We start from the raw sequence: 15,160 nt of genomic DNA on the forward strand, positions 1-15,160 counted from the left end.
AGAAAATCTTTCCAAATATTCGTCTGCTCCCTCGCCCTTTTTAGGCCTGGTGTCTAAGATCTTATTTAGGTCAATTGGTTTTTGTAGGGTGGTGGTCAAGGCGTTGAGTATAGACTGTTCGCGATCACCATTCTGTGCCTGAGCGTTTGCCAATTCAGTATAATTCGCATACTGTAAGTGACCCAAAAACCGAGTGCGTTCAGCAGGGGTTAAAATTTGCTGCACTAATGCCCACAAGTCTCTTGGTTCTGCATTATAAACGGAAATGGTAGTCCGAAGAAAGTCTACAAACAGGGTAGGTGATTTCTTTCTATCCGGCATCCCTGCTAGAATGGCCATTATCTCGTGGGGTCTCCAGGGACAGTACACATTTATCAATTGGGGGTTGCCGGGTGCTCCGACGTTAGCCAGGTCATAGGCGGGATTAGGCACCTGTTTCATTGGTAACTGACGAGGGGTCGATTCATACTTAACTAGTGTCTCAGTACGAGGTTCTGAGTTTAGCAATGTCAAGTCGTCTCCTGCTGCTCCACTGTCTGTGTCTCTAAGTTCCTGACTGTCCAGTCTCTGATCTCTCTGCTTTCTAAAACTAAGTGGGCTGGCTGAGAATTTAAATGTTGGAGCCAATAATTCCGTAGTTTTACTTCTGGTACGGGAGGAGACCGGGGAGACAATTTGAGGCGTTATCGCAGGGGTTTGAACAGCCGGTTCCGTAGGCACCAAAGGATAGAGATTACCGTACTCAGGAGGGGCACTAGGACCCTGGGGAGCTACACGGGACCTACAATTCCACTCACCCAATTCATCCTCGTCTTCCTCAGCCAAGCAAAGGCCAATCATTGGATTACGTAATCCACTTTTATCAAGCCCTTTTGGCTCACCCGAAGTCTTTTCAGACTTCTGTTTAGAGTGCCTCTCATTTTTACATTCTCCTTTTAAGACCTCTACAGACTTAACCACTGCTCCCTCAGTGAGTGTTATTCCTAACTTCAACGCGTTATCTTGCCAACTTGCTAATACCGAAGCTTCTTTCAATTCTTGACAGTACTGTCTCCATAAAGCAATTAACCCTTTGGTTGGTTTAGCTGCATTATTTTTCCAAATTAATTCCTCTGCTTTTATGGCAGTATCGAGGTCTTTAGTTCCTCCCAATGGCCATTGAACATTTCCCAGTCTTTTATTCAACCCGCCTGACAATTGTCTAAATTGTTTTGCCTTGTCTGGATATTTTTCACACAAAATCTGCAAGGCACTGCCGGGTTCTGCAGTGACATCCAGACAATTACCCATTTTATCTCTCGTTTCCCTTACGCTTAATCAACTAGTTAACACACCCGTATTATCGCCCCCCAGTCGCTTACTGGATTTAATTATGGTCCTGACTGCTTGTGCGTCGCAATCCTAAGCGCCCTTGGTGTCTGCGCCTACTTCAGGGTCCTGACCTTCGCGTGGAGGATCTCCTCTCTTAACAACCAGTCTAAGGCTGAGCGTGTGACATCGGCACTTCCTTCTGTAGTCGATCAGCACAAGCAATCAGTTCCTGTTTATACCCACTCCCCAAGGATTCGACGTTCTGGTTTATACCCAATCACCAGAGACTCGAACACTAACTCTTAGTGATATTGATCACTGACCCACCGTGTTCTAAGGTCCTGTTTATATCCAATTATCAGGAACTCGAACCGAGTGATATTTTGATCACTAACGCACCGTATTCGAAATTCCTGTTTATATCCAGTTACCAGGAACTCGAACCTAGTGATATTTTGATCACTAACGCACCGTATTCGAAATTCCTGTTTATATCCAGTTACCAGGAACTCGAACCTTGACTTTCAGTGATAATTTTGATCACCGACCTAAGTTTAATTACTCCCTCAGCACGTACGCTGACCCTCAGCCGAAGCTGACCCTCAGCCGAAGCTGACCGACCCTCAGCCGAAGCTGACCCTCAGTGATGTCGAATCACTGACCTATCTCGGTGTATTCGCCAGACTGACCTGAATCTCGTAAGGACGCCATACGAGTGTTAGCGAGTGGACGATTCGTCGTCAGACTTAACAGATTCAGGAAAGCCGAAGTGGTAAAAGAAAGCTTTACTCACCCCGGGGGCGCCTCCTCCTTCGTCCGTGTCCGAGACAATCCGCCTCTTACTCCGCAAACTCTCGGTGATCGACCGTTGAGATCCTGCCGACTACGCCAAATGATGAACTCGATTCTTTTCCCTCAGTCTGGTTCAGCAAATTCTGAGTCGAATACACCGTTGCGGTTCAACAATAACTTTATTAGAGTCGAACTTGGAACTTGGTCTGCAGCATTGATCTGGACTCCCGATAGAGTCCCACCTATGCTGGCAGAACAAGACAAAGAACATACAGAAAATACACACGTTTATACAGCTCAATAGGGGTTGGAACATTGTTAGCATGAGGGTCAATACCAATCATAAGCCTGGCATAGGTTGGCCATGAGGGGTTACCTCACTACAGGCCAATCATGGACAATACAGTTAGCTGATCACGCCGCAGTGACAGACATAGATGAATGTCTCTTCATCTCCTAGCTTGGAATGTTTTCCCCCAATCATCCCACATCCTTATCAGCTAACCTGGAATGGTCTCTGGCTTCACTAAGCTCATTATTTCTATTGATCACCCAGCTGCACAGAGACACCTACACCAAACTCCCTACTCCCTAATGGCAACATGTCAATGATGAGCATAAGCAGACCCCAACATCTAACGAGTTACTCATCTCACTATTAGCCTTGAAGGGGCCATTGTTCTAACCTAGGCAGCTTCTAATTAACCCTTGCTTGTCCTATTACTACTTTTCTACTTTGCCACTTAGACATTCTCATTCTATACTTTGCCACTTATACATTCTCATTCTTTGCCACTTAGACATTCTCATTCGTTGGACATTCTCACTTCCAATGCTGAAGGGGAAGATGATGAAGTCAAAGAGGATATCCATCACCACAGCATGAGGAGAGTACACAGGAAGAGTACGTGGAACGTCAGCAGCAAGAGAAAGGAGGACACAACCGATAGCCCAGTGCTTTCAAAGAATAAAAGTTGAGGTACCAAATAAAGTCACTGCACTACTGTTCTTTCCCCCACACCCTCACAATGTTCCTCACAGTCCCTTTAAATGACTGTCCTTCAAGACCACCAGAACCTCTTGTGGCAGGCTATGTGAATTGACAGAGTAAGTTGAGATTTGAAATGGATTTGAAATCCTAGAAGGACAGCAGACGTATGGGAACAACACCAACCGCACGTTCCCCTCCAAATCACACACCATCCTGACTTGGAAATATATCGTCGTTCCTTCATCGTCACTGGGTCAAAACCCTGGAACTCCTTACTTAACAGCACTGTGGAAGTACCGTCACCACACGGACTGCAGTGGTTCAAGACCACCTTCTCAAGGGCAATTAGGGATTGGCAATAAATGTTGGCCCACATCCAATGAATGAATAAAAAAAATGTTCCCTTTGCATAAATGAATTCCCTGACACCCCAGGTGATGACAGAGAAAGAACATGAGAGGCCTCTATCATTGGTACAGGATGTGGATTGGAAGCAGTGCCTTGACTTACCTTGACCACCCTTGTGAGGTCATTAAACCTCTTTCTGTACTATGTGGCAATTTTTGTGGTGGTGGAGGTAGCACTGACAGCTTCAGTAACCTTCCTCCAAACTGCCTGAACCAGCCTCGAATGGAGCTTCTTGCCCTCAGTGCCTTTTAGCCCTTACTTTAGCCAGCAAAATCTCCATGGAAGTATCAGAGAATCTGAAAGCCCTTCCTGCTGCTGACCCCATCGAGGTTGATTTTCCTTCTGCAAATTAAAAACTGATGTCCTTTCTAGTGAGCTGCAGCCTTTTAAATATTGTAACAACATTCTTTTTCCATTCCTTCCAATGGTGGTAACCCAATGAATAGTGTACTACAGCCCCTAGCCAGTCCTGTATATAGAATGATCCCCCAGCATGGAAGTTCAGCAGGTTAGCAGTGATGTCATGTGGGCAGGTGGAAGTCCCGCACTGCTGCTAACCCGCCAGTGGGAGAAAAATCCAGCTCCTTATATCATCGCTTGCCTCACAAATGTATAAAGATGGTTTTCCTAGTCATGAGGTTTTCTGTCAAATGCTGAATTTTTTGTATGTTTTTAAAATTACAAATTGACAGTGCATTTTTCATACAAAAATCTCTACACAATGATAAGGACAATACTGACCCTCATCCTGCAATATTGGACATTTCTTTTATATCTAAAACTGTGATACAAAGCAGAAGTACATTTTCTAGAATAAGTTACTGTAATCCTGAATCTGTCTCAGCACACCTGGATTAAATAAATCATGCAGTGATCCTTACAGGTTCATGTGTGGCCAAATCACCGAACGAAAATAGAAAAGATTTAGCACAAGGAGAAATTACATCCAAAATTCCTATTTTAATATGCAGCTTAATACAGTGAAACCTGTACAAAAGGACACCTCCAAAAATGGGACACATGCAAAAAAGGGACATTTATCGACAGTCCCAAATAATTTACTGTTCAGATAACGACCATTTTGAAAATATGTAAGGAATCTTACAACACCAGGTTATAGTCCAACAGTTTTATTTGAAAATCACAAGCTTTCGGAGGCTTTCTCCTTCGTCAGGTGAGTGTGACTTACATTTGTACACCCCAGTCCATCACCGGCATCTCCACATCATTTTGAAAATAGGGATACTTGCAAATAAAGGATACCTGATGCAAGTCCCTTATGTGCCCCTAATTTACAGGTTTCATTGTATTAATGCTTCAAGAATCTGTCTATTGTTAGCTCAACTAAAAGTATAATTACAAGAGCAGATGATGAGGGAGGCTATTCGTCCCATTTTTAGCTCATCCATCCAGGAAAAAATTTAACAATTCCACATCCATTCATCTAACTGTACCTTGAATGAATTTGAGGATTTTGCCTCCACAACCATTCTGAGAATGCCGTTCCAAGTGTTGATCACTCTTTCTGTAAAGTTCTACCTAGGCTAAGTCCTTGCACTAGTCTTAGCCTATATGCCTTGTTCTAATGTCAGCTTACCTTACATTGGTGCTCCAAATTTACTTTTATATTAATTATTTAATATCCAATTTCATTTGCCTCTTTTCAAGGGTAATGAGGCCTTTTCTCACAACTCAATACTTTGATGGCAGGGATTAGCCTGGTGGGCCTTCTCTGCAATATCTCCATGGCCTAAATGTTTACCTACATCATGGTTACAGCACAGAAGGAGGCCATTCGGTCCATCGAGCCCATGCTGGCTCTTTATAAGAGCAATACGGTTAGTCCCATTCTCCCGCTCTTTCCCTGTATCCCTGTGAATTTTTTCCCTTCAAGTATTTATCCAATTCCTTTTTGAAAGCTATGATTGAATCTGCTTCCACCACCTTTTCATTCCAGATCATAACAACTCGCTGCGTAAAAAAGTTTTTCCTCATGTTGCCTTTGATTCTTTTACCAATCACCTTAAATCTGTGTCCTCTGATTCTCGACCCTTCTGGAACAGTTTCTCTCTATATGCTTTATCTAAACCCTTCATGATTTTGAACACTTCTATCAAATCTCCGATTAACCTCTGCTCCAAGGAGAACAAGTCCAGCATCTCCAGTCTATCCATGAAGTACCTCATCTCTGGAACCATTCAAGTAAATCTTTTCTGCACCCTCTCTAAGCCCTTCAAATCCTTCCTAAAGTGCGCTGCCCAGAATTGGACACAATACTCCAGTTGTGGCCAAACCTGTGGTTTATAAAGGTTCAACATAACTTCTTTGCTTTTCTTTTGCTTTTATAAAGCCCAAGATCCCGAATGCTTTTTTAACCACTTTTTCAACCTGCCCTGCCATCTTCAGAGATTTGTGCACATATACCCCCAGGTCTCTCTGTTCCTGCACCCCCTTTAAAATTGTACCATTTAGTTTATATTGCCTCTCCTCATTCTTCCTGCCAAAATGCATCACTTCTCACTTCTCTGCATTAAATTTCATCTGCCATGTGTCCACCTATTCCACCAGCCTGTCTGTGTCCTATTGATGTCTATTACTATCCTCCTCACTGTTTACTACACTTCCAAGTTTTGTGTCATCTGCAAATTTTGAAATTGTGCCCTGTACACCAAAGTCCAAGTCATTAATATGTATCAAAAAAAGCAGTGGTCCTAGTACCGACTCCTGGGGAACAACACTGTATACCTTCCTCCAAGAAAAGCAACCGTTCACCACTACTCTCTGTTTCCTGTCACTTAGCCAATTTCGTATCCATGCTGCCACTGCCTCTTTTATTCCATGAATACCAATTTTGCTGACAAGCTTATTGTGTGGCATTTTATCAAATGCCTTTTGAAAGTCCATATACACATCAACCTCATTGCCCTCATCGACCCTCTCTGCTACCTCATTAAAAAATTGAATCAAGTTTGTTAAACACGATTTGCCTTTAACAAATCCGTGCTGGCTTTCCTTTATTAATCCACACTTGTCCAAGTGACTATTAACTTTGTCCCGGGTTATCGTTTCTAAAAGCTTCCTCACCACCGAGGTTAAACTGATTGGCATGTAGTTGCTGGTGATCCAACTAAGCACAATACTCAAAGTACAGTCTGACTGGAGGACTGTACAGTTTTAGCATCAGTATTTTTCTTTTATTCATTCAGGGGATATGGGCGTCGCTGGCAAGGCCAGCATTTATTGTCCATCCCTAATTGCCCTTGAGAAGATGGTGGTGAGCCGCCTTCTTGAACCGCTGCAGTTCCTATGGTGAAAGTACTCCCACAATGCTGTTAGGTAGGGAGTTCCAGGATTTTGACCCAGTGACGATGAAGGAACTGCAATTTATTTCCAAGTCAGGATGGTGTGTGACTTGGAGGGTAACGTGCAGGTGGTGGTGTTTCCATGCGCCTGCTGCCCTTGTCCTTCTAGGTGGTAGAGGTTGCGGGTTTGGGAGGCGCTGTCGAAGAACCCTTGGTGAGTTGCTGCAGTGCATCTTGTAAATTGTGCACACTGCAGCCACAGTGCACCGGTGGTGGAGGGAGTGAATGTTTAACGTAGTGGAGGGGGTGCCAATCAAGCGGGCTGCTTTGTCAATATCTTTTGACTTATCCTCTACTGATCTCGCAATACAATTGTGCATTATATTCGCTTTGTTTATTGATTGTCCACAGCAATTTGCCATACCAAGTGCAAGACTATTACCCCAGATTCATTTCAACTTCACCTTGATCTATTTCTACATTATTCATCGTACATGTATGTAATTTTTCTCTCCAATATGCACTACCTTTAACTTATCTGTATTAAACGTCATCTACCACTGTTTTCCACATTTACACATTTTATGTAACTCCTTTTGGTGCTCTCTACCTATTTTCATTGACTCATCTCTTGTAGCTCAGAATGAGTTATAAATGAAACCAATTTATATTGGTTGCTGAATTCAAGTCGTTAATGTTGATGAGGAATAGTAGATCTCAACGCATCCTGGATTTCCTGGGTTCGGGTTCATGAAAAACCCTGTTCCAAAATAGCGATCATCAATTTGACATTTCTCAAAGTTTGGTCCAATCACGAATGGGTCGGAGTTTAAACTCAACATTGCTAATAACTTTGACAGTAAGTCCAACATTTGAAAACTATACATAAACTTTCAAATTCATCAACAATTTTAAAACACCAAGTGTCTTGTCAAACAAAACCAGCGTCGCCTTCACAAATGCCATTTCACCTTCTTCGTTTTCACAGAAAACGGATTATAATTCAGCAACTGTACATTCGAAGTTTTTAAATTTCGAAAAGGATACAAAACAATATGACTACTCATAGACAATCCTTCTTTCAATACTATTTAGTGTTGTTCTCGAAAGGTTCCAGGTGATTTGAATTATTTTATTTCAGTCTTACGAATTTGTGGTTTGAATTTGTGGGAGAATAAGTTGCTTACTTTACTCAACTGTTGCTAGGTAACGGCGAATGCCTCGAGCCTCTGTTTCTTGGAGACGGTTTGTTGGTAACTAGGCGCAAACCCAGCACAGCTGGAGAGGAGTGGAGAGGAGCACAGATATACGCCCCGAACGCCCACGAAGATGGATGTTGCAGGTGTGAGATTTTCACATTCTGTTGTAAAATTTACTGGTACTGAACCTGAGGAAATATATCGTGCTACACTCACCGTGCAAAATATCAGCAGCACCTCAAGAATGGTACACATCTACCAATCAAAGTACAAGGTAAGGCCGTCCTCCCCGGATCTATTAGCGGTGATCGTTGATGGTGGTCTTGAAACCCAAGGGACACGTCGTTTTGTTTATACATACAAAAGATGAATGTGATTGATGCAGGCGTCGTAATTTATAAGCTGTGGCTGTGTGAGTAAGTACCTGTGCTCTCATTTTCTTGGGGACGTTCGAATTAGGATTCCACTCGTTTCTGCTTAATTCTTGAAGTGCCCTCAATACAGGAATGCCCCATCAAATTATTATGCACAGGTCCAGGATGGATGCAGCCTAAGGTTGGGGGAGGGGGCGGGTGGTGGTGGTGGTGGTGGTAGTGTCGCTTTGGCTGCTTTCTCTTCCACAGTCTCGTCCCTACCCAGGTGGTCCTGGAAAGGGATCATGCGGTGATCACTGGTACGCTTGAAGCCTTCCGAGACCGATGGGCCAAGCAGGGAACAGAGTGTCTCATACACACGCGCAATAACATTATGATTTAGTTTTATAAATTTCCTTTTGATTCTATTGAAATAGGATTTTAAGTTTTCTTTGAATTATTTTATTAGTGGTGGTGCCTTAAAACAAAGGGCAGTTGCAAATTTGTTTCTCTGTTGATGATACTGGGGCAACAACTTGCATTTATATAGAGCCTTTAACATCATAAAATGCCCCAAGGTACTTCACAGGAGCGTTATCAAACAAAACTTGACACCGAGCCACATAAGGGGATATTAGGACAGGTGAAAGCAGTAGGTTTTAAGGAGCGTCTTAAATGAGGAGAGATGTCAGGTGCGGTTTAGGGAGGGAATTCCAGAGCTTTGGGCCTAGGCAGCTGAGGGCACAGCCGCCAATGGTGGAGCGATTAAAATCGAGGATGAGCAAGAGGCAAGAATTGGAAGAGCACAGAGATCTTGGCAGGTTGTAGGGCTGGAGGAGGTTACAGAGGCCGTGGAAGGATTTGAAAAGAGGGATGAGAATTTTAAAATCGAGGTGTTCCCGAACAGGGAGCCAATATAGGTTAGCTAGCACAGGGGTGATGGGTGTACGGGACTTATGCGAGTTAGGATATGGGCAGCAGAATTTTGGATGAGCTCAAGTTAATGGAAGGTGGAAGATGGGAGGCCGGCCAGGAGTGCATTGGAATAGTCAAATCTAGAGGTAACAAAGGCATGAATGAGGGTTTCAGAAGCAGATCAGCTGAGGCAGGGGTGTTGACGGCCGATGTTACGGAGGTGGAAGGAGGCGGTTTTGGTGATGGAGTGGATCTGTGGTCGGAAGCTCATCTCAGGGTCAAATAGGATGCCAAGGTTGTGAATGGTCTGGTTGAGCCTCAGACAGTGGCCAGGGAGAGGGATGGAGTCGGTGGCTAGGGAACGGAGTTTGTGGCACTGACCGAAGACAATGGCTTTGGTCTTCCCAATATTTAATTGGAGAAAATTTTTGCTCATCCAGTACTGGATGTCGGACAAGCAGTGGCTTCGGTCTTCCCAATATTTAGTTGGAGGAAATTTTTGTTCATCCACTATTGGATGTCAGACAGGAAGTGATCAGAGATGGCCTTATCCACGATGGGAGTAGAGAGGCCACGTGAGATAGCAAGGTCAAGGGGGTGGCCATGAAAATGTGTTGGGGAGTTTATATGGAGGGAAAGATTAAGAGAGGAGAGAGAGCATGGATGAGTTGAGATGGAGATTGAAATCACCGAGGATGAGAAGTCACTCAGTGCAGTGGCTGAGGGAGGAAAGCAGTGAAAATATCTCGATGAGAAACTTGGCATGGTGCTTGGGTGGGCAGTAGAGAACGAGGATTTAAAGAGTATTGTCTAGATGGATCAATTAAACCATGAAAATGCTGTTACGGTGGACACATTCTTGTCTCCTTGCCCCTGGGTGGGAATGGCTCATAGACCCCTCCCTTTCTGGCTGATTGGTTTTAATGCACTCTTACCAAACTGAAGAAATAGTCCTGAGGGAATGAATACCTGGCCATAGATGGGGATTCATGTTATTTTTAACATGCAGAATTATAATCTAAATTTTCCGATTCCATCAAAGTGGTACCAGGACCGCTGGCAAGAGCACATAGTTCATGGGTAAAAGGCACAGAGCCAACCTTGCAGTAACTTGTGAGGTCCATTCATTTAAATATGAAGTCTGCGGAGATTGCGGATGTGGTATTGCGCAAGGGACATCGTTTCTGTGGGGTGGAATATCCAGCATACACTTTAAAAGACTGCTGCTATGCCTTAAAGAGGAACTGACCAGTGTAGAATTGGTCCAACAATTTATAATCAAAACCTGAGAGAGGGATATGTCGACAATAAGTGCAAGTGACCAGGGCAGAACGAATACTACTGCCTTCACAGAGTGGGATCTGTGGGATGTGCAGCAAAGGAAGGTTGTTATCTTTGAATCCGAGGGCACCTTACTCAGAACATAACACACAGGAGTGCGAGGGAGCAGATCACAATGCAGTGTCTCTGGTGAGAAAGACAGTACTGTAACTCAGATTTGCAAGAACTTTTCCACCCTCAGGAAGTTAGCCAACATAAACATTTAGCTGCGTTTGCATCAAATTAAAAGGAATGGGATGCCTGCAAAGAGCATTTTTACCTCAAACAGCAGCACTTTGACTTTGTACATATATTTTTCTTACTGGGGAAAGCTAACCATAACAATATCACAAGGCACCCATATTGATGTGTGACACACCTTGTATCTCTCAAGAGAAACATTGTAGTGTAATTCAGTTTTCTATAAATTGAACCTTACTAACACTTCCATCAATAGCAATTTGCATTCTTCATAATCTTGCTCTCAGATATCTTCTATGAGGTAGAGTGATCAGTTGCAATGCTCTGTCAGGGCTCTTCAACCTTGCAGCATTTCATTACTGTTTTTTATTAGAGGAAAATTGTCCATAACAGATGAGAGATGAACAGAAGAGAGGTATGAGCAAGTGGAAGTGGCCCAGTCAAACTGAAGTCCTAACAAGGCTTGAAGAGATTACCCTAGAATGTGCTGAATCAATCGGGAGCAATCATTCAAGAGGCCATTGTGCACTTACATGCTAGTACTCCTCATGGGTGGTCATTCAATCTGTCGCTAATCTTTCACGTATTCAGGCAACTCTGTGATTCAGTAACAGTGTAAGAAAGCTGGATTTTGGTATCTTGACCAAATATGCCAAGGAATCCTTACCGAGGAACCATCTGGGGTTTTACCACGCAGCATAGGTCAAGGTATGAATGATGCTTGGCTTGGCTCGCTGAACTTTCTTACACGAAACAGTTTGCATCAAAATGAATTTAATTTTCGAACCCTTGATTAGATTACCCTCAAGCTGTTGAGTGAGTGAATTAACTCTTTCTTGCCAATCATTAAGGAAGAAGCCAGACCACACCGCAAGTCATGTACTAAACACGATTGGTTACAAATCACAACTTAAAGTTAAAGTTGGGCACATGAGCACTTAATAGGCATACATAAACATAATCAGAGTTACCCAGCAGTTGAGTAGCAAATCATTAATGGACAGAGTTACATAGCAAAATGAGTAGCAAAGGTTTCACAGGCAATTCAGTGTATTACTGTAAATTAGCACGAACGGATGCTGAGTGTTAACTATAGCAGTGTCCCGAGTCTGAGCTTGTAAAGTGGTGAGATTACTTTAAGAGTAATTCCTTAGATAGCTGACAGGCTAAGAGCTTTGAATAGACAGTCTATCAAAAAGCTCGTCTACCTGTGTGATTAACAGTGTTCCAAGCTCACACAACCTCATCCTCACATCCTCATGAGCGGCATGGTTGAGTCAATGTCCTTCTTTCCCTGGGACGCAGGCATTATCTTCTGGAGTGTTGAGTTGATGAACCCCTTTGCTTGAATGGTTATCTGTTTAACTTGGATCTTCGGATCTGACTGAACCCACTTTACACATGAGTGAAGGTATCTAAGCTGGCTTCCTTCTCACATTTTTCGATATCAGACTACTCGCAATTAAGTGATACTCTTTGCTCTGCCTGTATGGACTGGTGTAGCCATATTTTAGTTTCTAACCTCTGTCACTCTGTCCTTAAAGGTACCTTGTACGAGTGAGGATACCTCTGACAGCTGCTAGGTAAAAGTTCTTACAGAAGAAGAATAGAGGAAATAAAAGTCTTCTATTGACTAACACAATGAGACTAAGAAAGACTGCCACTTTAACCAAAAACGAAGAAAAACTCTGCTTCTGAGCGATTCATGTGTCTGAAGGGCTCACCCCTTTTTGTGTCAATCATCCCCAACAAGTCAGTACTGAAATATTGATCTCCACTTTTACAACCCCCTCCATCTTACAGCCTTACTTTTAACAAAAGGGATCCACACAAATATGAGGAGTTGTACCTCTTCCTTGGACCTGAGCCAGGATAATGACATTATGACCTAATTGCTTAAAAGCCTGTATTAACTATTTTACTTCCCAACATCTAGTTCAACAGTTGAACTCCATATTGTATGGGGATCCTCATGCAAGTTATAGGTTATTTCCCTTACGAATCTCGAAGGCAACCCTTTGGGTAATTTTACAGGGCACTGTTCCGACAACAGGTTCATCCACTCCAGGAGAATTAGATATTAGGATGGATTTTCCTTTTCTCTCCCCAGAGCACTGGACAGGAGTACTGGGATTTCCTGTTCTGGACCATTAACATGGCCCAGAGGCACCTCTGGTGCAGGCCTGGCCCATTGCAGAGCCTAATCCTGGCAGAAAAAGGCCGACTGCTGTGTTTTAGACCTCTGATAGGGGCCTTCCCGCTGCTGATGGAGGTCAATTACTTGTCAACATCCTGGGTGGAGGGGTTAAAAATTCAAAAAGAACACACCTCCTTCCTTCAAGCTGCCCATGGGACCACTGTAGAACATCTGGTTGGTGGAGGTCTAGGAGCAGGATGGTGCACTATGTTTCACTGGGTGCCTCTGCACTAGGGCACTGAGCCAGTATTGCAGTAGGAAAATGAGGCGGAAAGTGGGAACACATCCTTCCATCTCGTTAAAATTAGTTGATTGGGCCTGCACATATGGCAAGCGAAGCCCGCCTCTGTCCTTCACCACGCCATGCCCCTTGGAAAGCCCCGTAAGTTCTAAGGCAATGTAGATGGGGCAGAGACATTTGCACCTGGAGAAGTGGATGTTCCCCATAGATACAAGATTAAATGTTAAGGATCAGGAAATTCAGCCCTTTAGACTTTGAGGATATAGCATCAAATGAAGGACAGAACATGAGCAAGCAGGAACAAAGAGGTATAGAAGAGGAGCAAAAAAGTGCTGGCTGGAGACCCAGCACAGGTCCATTTTCAAATGTTGAGTTGGAGATTGATGCCATCGAGAGTTTCCATAGAAAATTATATTGCTTTCTGAGCACTGTCAATTCATGGATTCATTTGAGAGAACAAGTAGGAGTCCGCAGGAGTCCACTAGCTGCAGTCTATTTGCAGCGGAGCCCCCGTTAACAATCATGCATTCTTAGGAATGTTTTAGCTGATGCTGTAGAAACCTTGGGGTCCAATGCCTCTGAATCAGTCTGGATACACCATGCTGGGGAATTGGTGGAACAATACCCTGATATAGAACTTTAAAGACCTCATTGCAGTCCCGAGGTCTCCTTCCACGTGGGTCATGGAATAATCTGAGGGAGTACCCAACAGCAGGGATGTGGTAGGAATAGGCACAGATGAAGGAGCTGCCGCACAGGACAAATCAACATTGGCGCCACACAACATCCCACTGAAATGATCCATGATGTGCCAGAAAGAAGGCAGCCAGCAGAGCATCAAACAATTATGCCAACAATTGCACCGCTATCTTATGACTAAGCAGAATAACAAAAACAACTACAACTTGCATTTATATAGTGCCTTTAATATGGAAAAACGTCCCAAGGCACTTCACAGGAGTGTATTCAGACAAAATTAACACCGAGCCAAAGAAGATATTAGGAGTGGTGACTAAAAGCTTGGTCAAAAATCTAGGTATTAAGGAGAGCCTTAAATAAGGAGAGGTTTAGCGAGGAACTTCCAGAGCTTAGGGCCTAGATGGCTGAAGGCACAGTCACCAATGGTGGGGCAAAGGGAATGGGAATGAAGGCTGCACAAGAGGCCGGAGTTGGAGGATGCAGAGTTCTTGGAGGGTTGTAGGAGGAAGAGTGAGGCTATGAAGAGATTTGAACATATGGATGAGAATTTTAAATTGAAGGTGTTGGGAGATTAGAAAGGGAAGTTATCAGTTTAGTGGGAATGAGGTCGAGAGAGCAGGAGGTGGGTGTCATGGACAAGATGAGCTCGGAAAGAGCATTAGGGAAGAAAGGAGAGAAGATAAAGATGCAGGTTCAGGGCGAGGGCAGGAAGGAACCTTGAGGGAAGTATGGCTTGGTGGGCAAGGGGAGAGGGGAATGCAGTAGATGCAGCTGAACGGATGGTCTCAATCTTAGTGATAAAGAAGTCAAGGCGATGAAAGTGAAGAGTGCAGGGGGAAGAGCCACCTCCATTTTAGGAGCCACTCTGTGACATAGAGACATAGAAAATAGGAGTAAGAGTAGGCCATTCGGCCCTTTGGGCCTGCTTCGCCATTCAAAATGATCATGGCTGATTGTCTAACTCAGTACCCTGTTCCCGCTTTTCCCCCATATCCCTTGATCCCTTTAGCATTAAGAAATATATCTATCTCCTTCTTGAATACATCTAATGACTTGGCCTCCACTGCCTTCTGTGGTCGAGAATTCCACGGGTTCACCACCCTCTGAGTGAAGAAATTTCTCCTCATCTCGGTTCTAAATGGCATACCCCGTATCCTGAGACTGTGACCCCTGGTTCTGGACTACCCAGCCATCCGGAACATCCTCCCTGCATCTAGTCTGTCTAGTCCTG

General features: G+C 43.8%; 1 protein-coding gene across 1 annotated transcript in view; it reads left to right on the forward strand.

Moving 5' to 3' along the window:
• The first annotated feature begins 8,112 nt into the window (after positions 1 to 8,112).
• Positions 8,113 to 15,160, forward strand: part of LOC137327209 (cilia- and flagella-associated protein 47-like) — a 602,936-nt gene continuing 595,888 nt past the window's right edge. Inside the window, exon 1 of the mRNA XM_067992778.1 lies at positions 8,113 to 8,277. Within this exon, the coding sequence (XP_067848879.1) occupies positions 8,134 to 8,277 (144 nt within the window). The 5' untranslated portion in view covers positions 8,113 to 8,133. The remainder of the gene's footprint in view (positions 8,278 to 15,160) is intronic.

Source organism: Heptranchias perlo, chromosome 11 (genome assembly GCF_035084215.1).
Source record: "Heptranchias perlo isolate sHepPer1 chromosome 11, sHepPer1.hap1, whole genome shotgun sequence".
Classification (NCBI taxonomy): Eukaryota; Metazoa; Chordata; class Chondrichthyes; order Hexanchiformes; family Hexanchidae; genus Heptranchias; species Heptranchias perlo.